The sequence below is a fragment of the Xenopus tropicalis genome, chromosome 3 (genome assembly GCF_000004195.4).
Source record: "Xenopus tropicalis strain Nigerian chromosome 3, UCB_Xtro_10.0, whole genome shotgun sequence".
Taxonomy (NCBI): domain Eukaryota; kingdom Metazoa; phylum Chordata; class Amphibia; order Anura; family Pipidae; genus Xenopus; species Xenopus tropicalis.
This window is the reverse complement of record NC_030679.2, coordinates 116231510-116247851: the sequence shown is the minus strand read 5'-3', so window position 1 is coordinate 116247851 and position 16342 is coordinate 116231510. Positions and strand designations below refer to the sequence as shown.

Genomic DNA, 16342 nt, shown 5'->3' with positions numbered 1-16342 from the left:
CCTTAATACACAAACTAGAGGGTCTAACACAAAGCACAAAAAGATTTGGGGCAAATGAATAGAACTCTACGTTAAACATGTCCCCTTGGAAGGTGTTAATAACATAAAATTGTCACTGATTGGTTACATGCCTTGAGAACTGTGTATATTATCTGCTGCAATGTACTACTCTGATCAGAAGATGCTTTAGTTACTGATCCATATGCATGTATATGATGATGATCATATCTCCGTGCTGTCTCTGTCTCTAATTTTTACATAGAAATGCTTGAGTTAAAAAAAGGTGGACAAATTAAGCTATTTACTATGCACAAGTTGTTTCTAACTATTCTTTGCGCTGGTATTATTGTGCAGAATAATGATCCACAAATAGATATTTTGCCGACAGTGCTTTCTCCTATGGAAATTTAAATACATACAAGGTCCAGTTGCCCAGATCAGCCAATCAGAAGTTAGAACTGAACTGCTTTTTGTAGTTGCTATGGGTTACTAAAATATACACTTAGAAATTATGGTGATCATCATGCTATTAATCTATCAGGGTTTCTAATGCGTATAAAAGCTAGAGATAACAATAGTTTCTAATATAAAACAATCACCAGAAAGTATAGCACAGTTCTGAGTTCCAGCTCTGAGTTTGTGATACACATTTTATATTGATAGGGCTGACAAAATATTTTTTTCCACCATGGTACAAACACCAAATCTGGGTCTGCTAATAGTTATAGTACAAATATAACTGCTGTATACCTATAATCATTTACACTGTTGCATATCCCATCAAAGCATTTCAATAGGCAAGCAATATTAAGTAAAACACTGGCTTTCGGTGTTTATTAAGAACTGTACAGTGGTGAAAGTGTTCCTTTACATGCACAATTAAATCAAATATTTTTTGCCTTATAGTGCCTTCTTCAGCAGACTCCATATATCAGGTGTAAGTCTTTCTCTTGGCAGTTCAGATTGGCCACTTATTGGGTCTTTCCTATAGCTGTTCAGTGCCATTACTATCTTCTTCCATTCTATCTGTTCTGGTCACTTCCCAGACAGGGTGTAAGCTTGATTTTAAAAGTAGCAGGAAGGCTGAGTGTGCAAAGCTGATGGCAAGTGGAAGATTTGCGATTAAAACTAAAAGGTGCCCATACACAAAGAGCCACTCATTTGGCAAGATTGCAAAGCAAGGGGGATCTTTCCCAGATAAGCCCATCTTGATGTACGTGATATTGGAATGATCTTATCATTTGGCTCATGTATGGCCAACTTTAGGAGGTGGACCATGGCCACAAGGTCTTTTGATGAGAAAAGATTATGAGAGAGAAAAAAAAACAAAACTGTGGGATTAGAAATTTGGAAACATATATAGGACAAATGCTGAGTAACCCACGTTTAACAAAAGGCTGAATTGTAGTTAGATATGCTAGAATTAACAAAGACCTGCAATAAGAATATGGTTATACATTCACCTCTTATTACTTCCATTAGACAAACAAAAAATAAACTCACTTGACGTATCTAGGGTCCTTCTTTCCTTCCACAACTTCCTGGTCCACCTCCACACATACAATGTCAGAGTTGGGAACTTCAAACATAGGTTCCAGTAGTAGTTTTTCCTAGGCAGGCAGACAACATTGTAGGTAACCGAATATACGTTACACAAAATAATACATATTGTGGGGATTTAAATAAACATTTGCCCTAAGTATTTTAATTCTTATTCTATAATTTCGCTTTCCAAAATGAAAATATGAGAAACGTTAACGTGCTATAAAACAATTTAAAAAAAAAAACATATTAAACGCATGATTGTTTTCTTGGCACACATTTCGCGAAGCAAAGTTTACAATTAGAAAGGGCCATCAATATGGGAGAATACACTTGTGCACTGTTTGCCTTTTCTGTATTAATGTATTACCTCCAATATAACGGAAAGCAGAATATAATACACATCTGTAAATGAGGACATAGTTTTCCTTTAAACTCACAAAACACTGTAATCATTCAAATTAAGTCCAGTGGCTTACCATTATAGACCGGAGGCCTCTAGCACCAGTTTTTCTTTCAAGAGCCAGTCTGGCAATGGCCCTCAAAGCATCTTCATTAATGCTTAATTCACACTGTTCAAAGGAAAAGGTGAGAAGATCAGTAAATTCACTTTGTAAACCCTAAGTAAACGACAAGCCAAATATGGCAAATGGAAGGTCTTTGGGCTAATTTTACTTCTGCAAAAAACGCAACATATAGTGCATTGTCAATTTATTAGATGGTGATTTCTGAGCAAACTGCATTATTGGCTGTGATGTTGGAATGACTAGAATCATGACCAGTGTATCTGCAAACTTAAGTGCATACCTAAATATTTCTAGTAAAGCATAAATCATGTGTGCAATATTTAACTCATTGATATCATGACAAAGGGACTCCACAACTGCCATTTTAATACCCACACCCTTTTCTAAGAGGCCCTCCTTAAACCACCCAAGTGATGGCAAGGCAACACACTATTTGTGCTGGGTGGATGTTGGGTGGGAAACATCATGCTCCTTCACTGACTATATTTCTCCTATCCCGTCCCATGCTTTTCCACACACTGAACCTAGGGTAGGAAGGAGTTATTGTGCCAACATCACTTACACTGGGTGGGCAAAATGCATTATGTGGGAAATGACATGTATAGCAAGAGAGCATAACTTTAGGGTGTAAAACCTCCATTAGCAGAAACATCTGTCAGTAGACAACGTGGTAAAATAGGCCCAAGCTGCCTTGCACATTACTATGTAACACATGCCAAATTTTTACACCCAACCAGAACTGAGAATGTAAAATAGTAGGAGGCGTACCTTATCCATACTGAAGAGGGCTTGATATTGTGGCACTACTGCATTGCGTGGCTCTGTAAGGATCCGCACAAGGGTTTGTTCATCCAGGCTATGCAGAGGAACCACCACTGGTAAGCGGCCCACAAACTCAGGGATCATGCCAAACTCAATAAGGTCCCTGGCCTCCACAAGTCGCAAAAGTCTGTCTTTCTCCTCAATGTCCTGCACAACATTGGATTCAGAACTGGCATTGGCTAAGTCAGCTGCAGCTGCTGCTCGTCTTCCTTTGCCCAAGTTTGAGGCTATTCCAAAACCTAAATACTATTACGTGGAGAAAAAAATAAAAATAAAAAAAATTCAAAGAAAAGAAAAACACGGTATGTTATTTAGGACAGATACACTACACTAAAAGGTGTGTTATTTAGGACAGATACACTACACTAAAAGGTGTGTTATTTAGGACAGATACACTACATTTTTTTAAACTTTAACTTTGAGCAAAATGTGTGACATTCTTATAACCTCTCCCCTTTTAAAAAGGATGCCAAAAAAACCCATAGATATCATATTTATTTATACGAGTATGGGACCTTCTATCCAGAATGTTCATGATTTATGACAAACCTTCTCATTCTTCCTTCTGCTGATGATCCTATCCAGACCATTAAAAGCACCAGATGCCACAAAGAGAATATTGGTTGTGTCAACCTGAACAGTTTCTCCTCTCAGTTTCCGCGAATTCTTTTCAGGGACATTTACAATGGTGCCTTCCAGAAGTTTTAGCAGGCCCTGTTTGAGTACAGAGTGTCAGCATTGTCATGCATAAACATATTTAAATTGTAAAGATCTACAAGAACTCTAGGCAGCTGTCAGAGTTGGATTCTATTGTCGAAATGTGCCCTTTCCCATAACTAAAACCATGGCATTCACTCAAACGATGACACTTTATGCTGCATTCATGAACATATGGGATATATAAGGCCTTCTATCAAAAATAACTTCTCTCCATATGGTTTACTATACATGTATTGCATAATACTATGAATGTAAATACAGGCTACATACTGAAATGTCACTTTATTAGCTACAGTGTCCTTAGTGTTTCTTTCTTGTGGACTGTGGTCTTTAGCTTAGGGCAGATGGAATTACCTGATGGCAACATTTACTTTTTTACATTCTAATTTAGAAATATAAAGCCATATCTCTAGTTGAAATGTTTAGAACAGAAAACAAAACTGGCACAAATTTGAATATGAAATTGGTTTTATGCAGCATCTAACAAGGGGCAGAGCAGGGGCCAGTAAATTTAATTAAAAGTTTAAGAATGATTTAAAACTGGCATTTGACAAATGGCTACATACCTGCTGAACACCTTCTCCACCTACATCACGTAACTGATGGATACCTGGTACACTGCCAATTTTGTCAACCTCATCCAAGAACACAATCCCTGCAAAAAGAGACCAGGAAACCAGCATAGAATTAAACATTTTAACAAATAAAGCTACAAATTTAGGGTAATTTCTTAGTGGCCTGCAGTTTAGAAAGCAAGTAAAAGACATTGGGCCCGATTCACTAAAGTCCGAAATAAGGAGTGCTATTTATAGCATGCGTTAAAAAACTCATCACTTCTTATTTTTCGCTCGATTCACTAAAAGGACACTTGTCATAATTAAGAAGCGATGTTCTTGGCGTTATTTATCTTGCAACGACATATTTTCAAGCAACGTGCTGCGTAATATGTTGTGCGCTGCGTAATATATTGCTTGAAAATATGTTGTCGCAAGATAAATAACGCCAAGAACATCGCTTCTTAATTATGACAAGTGTCCTTTTAGTGAATCGGGCCCATTGTCTTCATTTTCCTGTTCTTCTCTTCAGCATTATTCAGTCTTTTAGGTTTTCCAGTTTTCCATAGAATATCAAATTTCCAATAAACAAAATATAGTAAAAATAGTATTACATAAAACACTAACATGTTTTTATTTTACAGATCTGCAGTCCTATTCAATATGCACAGTTTTGGGAACTATCTCCACCTGCTGTCCTGTCCATTGCTGGGGCCAAATGAGCAGTAACAGGGCACAGGATATTATATTTTTTGCTAAATCAGCAAGCTAATAATGGAAAGAATAGAAAATTGTAGTTCTCAGGTATGCATCAGAGCTAAATGGTAATGATCCCTGATGTGTAATACTCCTAAAGGACTACAGTACACACAAACCTTTCAAGTGTAGTTTAGTAAACTGCCTGACTACATCTCCTGTGGATGCCTGTGCGAGAATGCAACACTTTCAACAAACATGAGCAAGGACTAGGGTTCTTTGTTGCAGCCAGACAGCTATCCTTGTTAAATATAGGTTTTGCATTACCAGCACAGTCAACTTCACCAGAAAACACAGCAGAGACTTTTTTTCATCTGTAGCTTTCTCCTAGGTGAAGTAATCAACATCTAATAACCACACTGTATGGCATTGACCAAGCAAACCCACAGTTGCCCATTCACATTACTATATTGCCTGACAATTTTTTATCATGTCAGCAGCTAACTGGAGCTAAAACGGGCATCTTCTGGTTAATGTATTCAGTATTTCTGAGTGTTCTGAGTTTAGAACATTATCACACACCTTGCTGTGCCTTTTCCACGTTGTAATTGGCATCCTGCAGCAATTTAGCAATCACAGATTCAATGTCCTCTCCCACATAGCCAGCTTGGGTTAATGTTGTACAGTCACAGATCGCAAAAGGTACATCCAAACATTTTGCCAGTGTCTGTGCCAACAGAGTTTTACCTACAAGATAATAAATGAATTTAGTATATGTCTCCATATTAGTGGAGAAAAAAAAATATTCACAGAAAAGTGACAAACTATCACCTTTTACAATATAAATAAAGAACAACAATGCTGCTTGAGAAGTAAGGCTTGGCCATACAAGTAATTAAGTGGACACCAGACTACACTAGCTGAAGAATACAGTCAGGATGCCCTATGTTTTTCCACAGGCTGAGAATCAGCCCCATGTAGCATCAGCCTAGAGGAAACATTCAGAGTTATGTAATATTTTACCATCATTTAAAAGCATTCTTACTTTGTTAATCTGAGAAAGTATCTATTTATTTTACCCATTAAAGCGATTTTACTAAAAAAAAAAAAAAAAAAAGTAAACTTCACTTTACTGTAGTTTCCTGTGTGATCATAAGTGTCAAGCCCACTAATTAATCCCATTAATATTTCCAAAAGCATCCTTGACTGAAAGGCATTTAGAAAGATGGTCTCACCAGAGCCTGTTGGGCCCAGAAGTAGTATGTTGCTTTTCTCCAGTTTGATTTCATCATTATTAGAGTCCAGTACTTCCCCTCCTCTCCTTTCCTGTGGCATCTGCTGGTTTACCTGCTGCTGCATAGACGCTCCTAAGGCATTTCCATGAGGGCTGATTCCAGCAATCTGCAGCAGCTCTAAGAGGGTAAAAAAATAAGTGATCAACATTTTGTGAAGATTCTAATGCTTTCATATTTATATGCCAACATCCATAGTATAATAATCTGGTTTATAAATAGACATCAATAAAGATTATTTTTACTCATCTGTAAAAAGATGTAATTATTAGTTAATTATAGGGGAAAAAAAACTTCATATGCTTTAAAAAGGGAATTTAACTTTTTATGTATTCTGTCTTTTATTTAAAAAGGAATCTATATTTTTTTTATAATAATTAACCACTAATGGGTTGTTTTTTCATTTACTACCTACTACTTTCACTTAGATTACTTTTACTTATTTTTAGTTCTTACTTACTACCTCCCCCATCCCTCTCACTGTAATTAGGAGAGGGTTTTTTAACATGTTATTTAACAACCAATGTAAATCTACACAAATTTACAATCATGCAACCACTGTAGATTTAACTTTTGGTTTTACCAACAAACATGATGCAGCAAGCCCAAAAGAGCCCGTCATCAAAAGGGTTGAGAAAGTAAGGTTTGTGTAAAGAAGCCTCTCTCTTTCCCCAGCTTTAAGCTTGTGCCTGAGGCTTACAGATAAGGAGAAGTTAAAGGGTTGAAAAAGTAAGGTTTGTGTAAAGAAGCTTCTCTCTTTCCCCAGCTTTAGTTTGTGCCTGAGGTTTACAGATAAGGAGAAGTTAAAGGGTTGAGAAAGTAAGGTTTGTGTAAAGAAGCTTCTCTCTTTCCCCAGCTTTAGTTTGTGCCTGAGGTTTACAGATAAGGAGAAGATAAAGGGTTGAGAAAGTAAGGTTTGTGTAAAGAAGCTTCTCTTTCCCCAGCTTTAGCTTTTGCCTGAGTTTTACAGATAAGTTAATTATGCAGGGGGCTCATCAGTGGTAACGTGATGAAGTACTGTCTCCTACTCACACAACTGCTCTAAAGAACCAGGTATATGAAAAACAAAACACCTTTTAGTTTGCTCTTAATTTAAACAATAGTCAAAACTATGCTCAGCACAAGCTCTATACAATCAGCCCGTTTAAATTTTGGAATTGTCTGAGCGCCAATAATTGCAGTTGCACTGCAAGGTCATACTCTTCCTTGTAACAAACAAAGTATCTTTGGAGTGAAAGCCCTCATGCCCTACTGCCACCACAGACTCTGATGATATACATCATTTTAGTTGGTCATTTGCTTTTCCAGGCACTATGGAAAATGCCACACAGAGTAATGCTGGCCATACACGTTCAGAATTTAGTCTTCTTGCAACCAATGTATGGATATTGATCGCATGTTTAAATGCAACGATCTATTGTCAGATATAAAATACATGCATAGATTTTATAGTTATCCGACCGAAATTTTCTAACCTGCCCGATCAACTATGCAACCTGTCACCATGGTGCAAAAATTATCAGGACGATAATTCAGCGCCCACACATGGTCCAAAAATCGTTTTGTATGATTATATTGGTGCGTGTATGGCCAGCTTAACCACCTAAATAACTGCTGAAATTTCAAATTGTAGAGCTGCTGAACAAAAAGCTAAATAACGCAAAGATTAAATAAAAAATGAAGACCAATTGAAAAATGTCTCAGAATAGCACTCTATGACATATTAAAAGTTAATTAAAAGGTGAACAACCCCACCTGTAAATTGTCATAACTATAACTTGACCTGGAACAAGCTACTTATGTTATATCCTATTGTTTTATCAGATGTGTTTTTATGTGTTAAGTTTATGTTATGTGTCAAACAATAAAATACACCTTTCCAAAAAAAAAAAAAAAAAGTGATTTTTGAAACAATATGGGGAATAATTTTTCCAACCCATACTCATGACCCACACTTCATTCATTTCAGTTCATTTAATAAACATCACATCTTTAAGCAAACCTGTAATAAACTGAACTTCAATTGCTGGTTTCTCCCTTTATTTTCTACTAAACAGAAGCTAAATCAGCATTATCGAAATAAAAGGTTAAACAAAATGGACAAGTAAAGGAAAATTTCCTGCTTATATGTCAACTACCAAACAGCTGCAGGACAGAAATCTTTCCAATATCCTAGTCATAAAGCCTCAACACTACATAGCACAACTTGCATTTCATCCACGCACCCAAATATTGCTCAAAAATCTTGCTACCATTTCTTTATCCACATTTTAGACATGCAACATAAATATGCATAAAAAGCAATAAACAGATATACATGCAGGGAGATAGCAAAGCATGCAGATACAGGGTTAATAGGGCAGAAAAGGACAATGATGTTAATAGAAAGATGTCTTGCACATAAATTAGAACAGAGGGCTTTGCTGCAGTGAAATATTTATTACCAGTTTAATCAAGGAACAGTTTGAACTTATTTAGAAAAGTTTAGAGTGAAATTACTACTAAAATCTAACTGTAATATAAGGCAGGGCCATCTGCATTCTTCCATATGTAGTTAGGAAATATCTGGAGGGCTATACAAATCAGCCTTCATATAAAAATGAAGGCTGGATCATTTTCATTCTGTATCCTGATAAAAAGCCTGTGTGCTCCAAAAAATATCCTTTCAATTGTCCAGCAACGCTATGAAAATGTGATACTAGAGGAGATTTCACTTACTTGTAAATCTGTACTCATCCTCCCGTCTTCTTATCTCTAACTCTACAGAGAGGGGATTGAAATGGTGACAGGAAGAAATAATGAATGACCTAATTCAGTTACCAAACAGAGCTATGCCTCAAAAGAACTCGTGTGTTACTTCCTTAATTAAAGCATTTTAATAGTTAGATCTGTGTTCCCTATTGTTTGATTTGAATTTGGAGCTACACCGGCACAGGGTACCGATGAGGATTTAGAAACAAAGGATGGATCTGAGGAAGGAACATGTGTTTGCTTTTGCCTGTTGGCAGGCTTTCCTTCACTGCAAAGGCCCCTGAACCTGGCATGCTATGTTGCTACATGCAACTTTCTGATTACAGAAGGTATAAAGCACTTATACCTTGGGTTAACAAACTGCAATAATTTTCATTAATAAACCTATAGAAATATACATTTAACAGCATTTTATGGGAAAAGCTGCCATAGCGCTTGGTTTGGCTGAAGCATTAATCACAGGTATTACATATAATAGCTTAGCACTACTTAATTGCGATTTTTTTTTTGTGTATTGTTAGAATCACACTGCAAGGATACAAATTGATCAACAAACAATGACCTCCAGATTTCTTGCCTATAGAACAGAAAATACATTGTACTAATATTTTATATTTTCTCTTTAAATGGATAAGCCTTTTATCATAAAAGCCCCTATACAGCCCCCAGAATAGCTTACCTTTTTCCCTGCACCCAACTGTCATGAAGATTCTGAAGCAGCTCAACTTCATGTCTCTCAGCTACTTCCTTGTCTAGCATGAAGCTCCACCCCCTTTTCTTTGCCGAGCTAAAGATGTAAAGAAGTGCCCACATGCATGAATAATTCCAACTGAGACAGCAAGCATGCGCAGTAGGCACCTCTTTGACCATCTTTAGTCAGAGAGAGAAGGAGAGCTCAGCAAAGAAAAGGGGAGGAGCTTCAAGCTAGAACAGGAAGTAGCAGAGCAAGCTAAAGTTGAGCTGCTTGTGATTCAGATCCTGCATAAGACTGAGTGCTAGGCAAAAGGTATGTTATTTTGGGGCCTGTATAGAGTAATTTTAGAGACTGAAAAAAAAGGTTTACTTATTCTTTAAACAGAACCTTGATTTTAAGTTTCTCATTTTATTGCAAACAGCCTGACATTTTACACCAGAATTCAAGGATGTGACCGTAACCTTGTGTGGGCAAAATATAAACACGCATATAAAATTATTGCTGTAATATTTAAAACTAGATGTTGTTTTCAGGCCTTGACAGAACATTTAAAAAGGACAACCTAAATATTTTCTTTGTTAAGTATGCAAAATTTTAGCATGATAGGGTATTAAAAACAGCATTATATATTATGCTGGCGCAAAGGTCTTTTAATTCATTAGAATTAAAATGATATCAAATATTTGTTGTTCCTTTATAATGTTCTTAGGCAAAGGAAATTGTCTGTACTTCAAAAGAGGAAGCAAAGAAAAGAAAGTGTTTCTCACTCGAAAGTTTATTACATTTTCAGGGTAAAGTAATACAGCTCCCTTTCTAGTACAGAGCAGCTCAGGAATTTCAAAGATCTGGTGTTCTACAAGGGTGCAACAATTATGGCCACAGCTATATCCAAAGCCTTTTTATTACTCTAATACCAAGAAGTAAAGAGGCCCTAAAAGGCAGTAAAGAAACCATGCCTGGGCCAAGTACCGTAACTGAGTTGTATTCACCTTTCTGGACTTGCCACCTCCACTGTATCAGTGCAGTTATCAGGTACAGTGCAAGTGCTCTAAGAATGCTAAAGAAAAGCCGGAGAATATGGCCCAGTAAATGGAGTAGAGCACATGCTTACAGTTCTCTACCAGCTAACATCAGAGTGCCCTGGTCTAACCTACTGAATAATCTTAATTAACACAAAAGTGCTAGAACACTAACCTAATCTATGTGACTTGTACTAAAATGGCCTTAGCTGAGGCCAAATCTGATGAATTCAGATATCCATGCACTGTGCCACTCTCATGGCAGCTAAAACAGAGGAATCTGGTCCCTTTAAGACAGGGGTCCCCAACCTCTTTTACTCATGAGCCACAGTCAAATGAAAAAAGACTTGGAGAGCAACAAAAGCACCATAAAAGTTCATGGAGGAGCCAAATAAGGGCTAAGATTGGCTATTAGGCAGCCTCTATGCACACTGTCAGCTTACAGGGGCTTTATTTGGTAGGAAATCTTGTTTTTATTCAACCAAAACTTGCCCCCAAGTCAGGAATTAAAAAATAACTACCTGGTTTGGGGGCACTGAGAGCAACATCCAAGGGGTTGGTGAGCAACATGTTGCCCCCGAGCCACTGGTTGGGGATCACTGCTTTAAGAGATAAAAAAGACACAATGCATACTAAAATACAGGAGGTACTTGTTGCTTTCCCAAACCCTCCAATATCATCAGTGTTCCATTAATTTAAAAGTATTTTGCTTATGATACACTAACACTCCCTATATTACAAGCATTCTACATAGCATCTGATGAATGGCAGACCTCAATTCTTGTTCCCAGTTCAAAGTCTTTTTTAGTGACTACACATCTAATCAATTAAAATTGCAGTTTTTAAAGCCAGGCTGAAGTTTTCAGAAGTACTAGAGACCATGTTTTACTCGGTGGGAAAAAAACTAAAAGCCAGAACAGTATAGGGCCTGAGATAGGATCTCATTATTTAGAACAAATGTTGCCTTGTCTATGAAAATGTCACTGCTGTGTACAAAAATGTGTGAAGCGAAAAAAAAAAAAAGTTTTAGAAAAAGTATATCTATAAAGAAAGGGCTGTAGGTATTCACATGTAGAGTAGTGGTTTTCCTTGCTTACATTATAGGCAATCTCTCAATTACCCTAGTGGTTTCCAACTGCTTTCTCAGCACTAATGGAACCAAATTTCAGGTTTTTCAAAATTAAAACTTGAAAACTGGTTCTTGAAGATGTGTTTCACCTTTACGATTACTTTAAGTATGTATTATTTGCTGCCTTCTTCTCTTCACTTTCCAGCATTTAATTAGGAACCACTGGCCCCAGTAGCCTAGAAACTGTTGCTACAATGTTAATTTTTGTTACTTATCTTTCTATTCAAGCCCTCTCCTAATTGATATTCCAGTTTTGCATTCAAACCAATAACTGGTTGTTAGGGTAATTTGGACCCCAGCTCAAATTCTATGCCAAAGAGCAGTTGAATAAAGAGCTTAGTAATTTAAAAAAAATCACAAATAAAAAATGAAGACCGAATAGTTTCAGAATATCATGCTCTACATCTTACTAAAATGGAATTTTAAGGCAAACAATGCCTTTAAGGGACAGAAAAAAACAGAACTTTATGACCAAAGTGTGTCAACTGTGAGACCTTTCAGCTTTTTTATATACAGACATATGAAAAAGTCTGGGAACCCCTCTTAATTCTCTGAAGTTCTGTTTATCATTGGCTGAGCTTTCAAAGTAGCAACTTGCTTTTAATATATAACATGCTTAATGGAACAGTAGTATTTCAGCAGTGACAAAGTTTATTGGATTAACAGAAAATAAGCAATATGCAATATAACAAAATGAGACAGGTGCATAAATTTGGGCACCCCAACAGAGATATTACATTAATACTTAGTTGAGCCTCCTTTTGCAAATGTAACAGCTTCTAGACACCTCCTATAGCCTTTGAGGAGTGTCTGGATTCTGGATGGCGTTATTTTTGACCATTCGTCCATACAAAATCTCTCCAGTTCAGCCAATTTGATGGCTGCCGGCATGGACAGCCTGCTTCAAATCATCCTATAGATTTTCGATGATATTCAAGTCAGGGGACAGAAACGGTCATTCCAAAATATTGTACTTCTCCCTTTGCATAAATGCCTTTGTAGATTTCCAACTGTGTTTAGGGTCATTGTCTTGTTGGAATATCCAACCCCTGCATAACTTTAACTTTGTGACTGATGCTTGAATATTATCCTGAAGAATTTGTTGATATTGGTTTGAATTCATCTGACCCTTGTCTCTAACAAGAGCCCCCAGTCCCTGAACAAGCCACACAGCATGATGGAAACTCCCCCACATTCGACAGTAAGTAGCAGGTGTCTTTCTTGGAATGCAGTGTTCTTCCACCATGCAAAGTTCTTTGTGTTATGACCAAATAACTCAATTTTTGTCTCATTAATCCAAAGCACTTTGTTCCACAATGACTGTGGCTTGTCTAAATGAGCTTTTGCATACAATAATCAACTCTGTGGCGTGAGTGCAGAAAGGGCTTCTTTCTCATCACCCTGCCATAGAAATGTTCTTTGTGCAAATTGCACTGAATTGTAGAACAATGTACAGATACACCATCTGCAGCAAGATGTTCTTGCAGGTCTTTGGAGGCGATATTTGGGTTGTTTGTCACCACTTACAATCCTCCGCATATGCCACACCTGTATTCTTCTTGGCCTACCAGGCCTGGGTTTTACAGCAACTGTGCCTGTGGCCTTCCATTTTCATTTTTTGTAGCCTTTCCCTAAACCATGATAGTGAACAATCTTTGTTTTCAGATCTGTTTGATTCTTCAGGAGAGTCAAACAGAAGCACAACTTGCACATGGCCACCTTAAATACCTTTTCTCACGATTGGACATACCTGCCTATGATGTTCAAGGCTTAACAACTAATCCAACCAATTTGGTATTGCCAGTAATCAGTATTGAGCAGTTACATGCATTCAAATTAGCAAAATTACAAGGGTACCCAAATTTCTGCACAGCCAGTTTTTCACATATGATTTAATTCCATACACCTAAATACTGCTTCACTATAAATCTATGTTCAGAAAACACCCCAGTACTCGGATGTTCCTGTTAAAGGAAAGGCATATCACCGTTATCTTTTTTGTTAAAAGTGGAGTAAATTATGCAGGCTGATAGGGGTCCCCAATGACTGTACTATATATAGACCATATTCCCCAAACAAATAAATAAAAACTAAACACCAAATCTGGATCTATCCAAAAATTGGATTTAAGTTTATAGCCTATGATCAATAAAATTCCCTTTGTTAAGCTCACCCTTAAAACCATTACCTTTAAAGTTTTAAAAGTTTGTTTCACCTTTAATTTTTAAGCCTCCAGAGCAAAGCATACATCTAAGCTCCAACATTTTTTAAATGCAGAGTTATTAATAGAGCAGACAGATCTGTAGTATTTCTAGGCCATAGGGGGAGGTGAGTGGGAGATCGCTATACAAGCAGCTATAATATAAACACAACTCACAGCATTGCTTTTAGCCTAGTGGCTCTCACGTTCTATTTGAATAATTATTATTATTATTATTATTATTATTATTATTATTATAACACTTCAGAGACTAATACTCAATTATGTCAGGGTTCACACAGCAAAGCCCTGTCTACCTACTGCAGTAACAGGGTCAGAGAGCAAGATAAAAAAAAGTTAATGTGTCACTCAGCAAGGGAAACAAACAAGCGTATTCATGCTCTTCACTGCTCTGGAAACAAACAGGAACTTCAATACAGTACAGTGCTTAGTAAGCAATGCAGTGCTGTCCAACTGGGCTGCTTTTCCTTTGTACCATGTTTTACAGCCAAATTGTAAAAAGTGTAAATCTTGAATATAAATCTACAGAGCTACTGAACAATTTGCAGGCCTTTCAGGCTATAAACAGGCCCATGGGGTTCCAGCTAGGCAGGCTTGTGTTAATGTATAACATTAAAAAAAGACTCTTACATTAGTTTAAAAGAAAAGATTAAATATAGAAATTCCTAATGGACTATTTTTATGGCTGGGACCACTTAACGAAAGCTGCCCATAGTGCAATTTCTCTCAAGTTATTGGGTAAAGGCGGCCAATGGAGGGCATTTTGACCAATGTAATTTTTCTGGAAAGGGGAGGTCAAAACTCACCTGATGGCAATGCACAAGAGCAGCTTCAGAGCATTTTATCATCCAAACAAGCTCAGCAGGCAGAAGATAAAAAATGTTAATAGCCCCTTCCTTTTATACCAATGCCAGTTTCCTGGACTTCCACGTGCATTTGCCAAGTCAGATAATAGTTGCTCAAAAAAGGCAGTCAGTTTTTTTCAAGCAACAATTGCTTGTACTGCAAAGGCACCAGTTCTTGCCACTGAAAAAAGAAGGTAATATCAATTCCAAGAATTTTGAAGCCCACTTGCTGAGCTGAAAACCACTAAGGCCACAAAAACGCTCTGAACTGCCCTGTGTGCCACTGCCCTAAAAATTCAGGTAATCTAAAAACAGATAGAGGCCTAGTCTGATATCCCTGGTCTACAGGTTAAGGCTAAACACTCACCTCTTGGTGTTAAGGATGCCTGTTTCTCCACCTCTGCTTGCTGCCGGAGATTGGTTGGGATATTATTATATATCCGTTTGTAATGATTGTATACAGCAACAGACAGCACCTTCTTTGCAAATGACTGACCCACTACATACTTGTCGAGGTAGTTATAGATCTGAAAGTTATGGAAAAAAAAAAATTAATACTAAACATGAGGCAGGTGGTCAGTAAAATTGTTTCAAAGTGAAGGTTATGGTGGAGTGAGTTCTATAAAAAGATCTTTATATGCAAAACAGCATGAATCCTGGCAGAGCCATGGTCACTGTTCGTGCTTTCTTCATACGTTATAAAATCTGTGGCTTTGGCTTCATATATGCAGATCAAAAAGCTTGTACTGCCTTAATAATCTCCAACAATAATTCAACTGGCCAGTAGTTTAGATCTGATCAGCTGTGATTGAAACCCCAATGCATAGTAAACTGTTGTAAGTAGTCATCAAATCAAATAAAAAAATGAATGTAAAACTAGCCAGACATAGGATGACAATGCATATGGCCAGCTTAAATGTAATGCAATATATGAACTAAGAGTCTGTTTTGTTTCAGGGAAAAGGTGGATTAAGTAGCTTTTTGCACACAATGACAAGAGTCTCTCAAAGAATCCCTGCTTTATACCTGAAAAAAATGATACCTTAACAGAAAGCATAACTTTTCCTTTTGGGACATACACAAATAAATACACAAGCAGGTAAAAGTTATCTGTAGTAATAACCATTTTTTTTTTTCACCAAAGCAACAACTGACTTTTGACCTTCAACCTGTGTGCCTGCTATTTAATAAATATAAAAATTTCACAAGGATAGCTACTTCCTTCCCAAGATTCCCTCGGCTTTACAATTAAAACAGGGCACAAAGCTTCTGAAACCAACCTTCCAACCATATTACATCAAATTGTGGTACCTCCAACACTAAATACGCATCAAACTAAATGGCAACATTCCCAGCAACATTATAAAATTAAAAAAACAACTTTTTTTGAGAGATTAAAACCTTTCCATATTTTCATATGATTCCTCCAACATCCATGTAACAACATTATTCCAGGACTGGGATTCAAAATAGTCCCTGGCATTTCAATTACATGGAGGCCCAAACAGCCCCCCACCAGCCCAATAAATA

The 16342-nt window shown here is 37.1% G+C and overlaps 1 protein-coding gene across 3 annotated transcripts in view; it reads right to left on the bottom strand.

The window, feature by feature from the left end:
- Positions 1 to 16342, bottom strand: part of clpx (caseinolytic mitochondrial matrix peptidase chaperone subunit X) — a 29860-nt gene that overhangs the window by 2793 nt on the left and 10725 nt on the right. The window contains exons 5-13 of one of the 3 annotated variants that reach the window (XM_012959180.3): positions 15180 to 15339; positions 8872 to 8913; positions 6097 to 6273; positions 5444 to 5608; positions 4178 to 4266; positions 3441 to 3605; positions 2838 to 3137; positions 2022 to 2114; positions 1504 to 1610 (exon numbers count right to left, since the gene is read on the bottom strand). In XM_012959180.3, coding sequence (XP_012814634.1) covers positions 1504 to 1610; positions 2022 to 2114; positions 2838 to 3137; positions 3441 to 3605; positions 4178 to 4266; positions 5444 to 5608; positions 6097 to 6273; positions 8872 to 8913; positions 15180 to 15339 — 1298 coding nt within the window. 3 annotated transcript variants of the gene reach the window in all.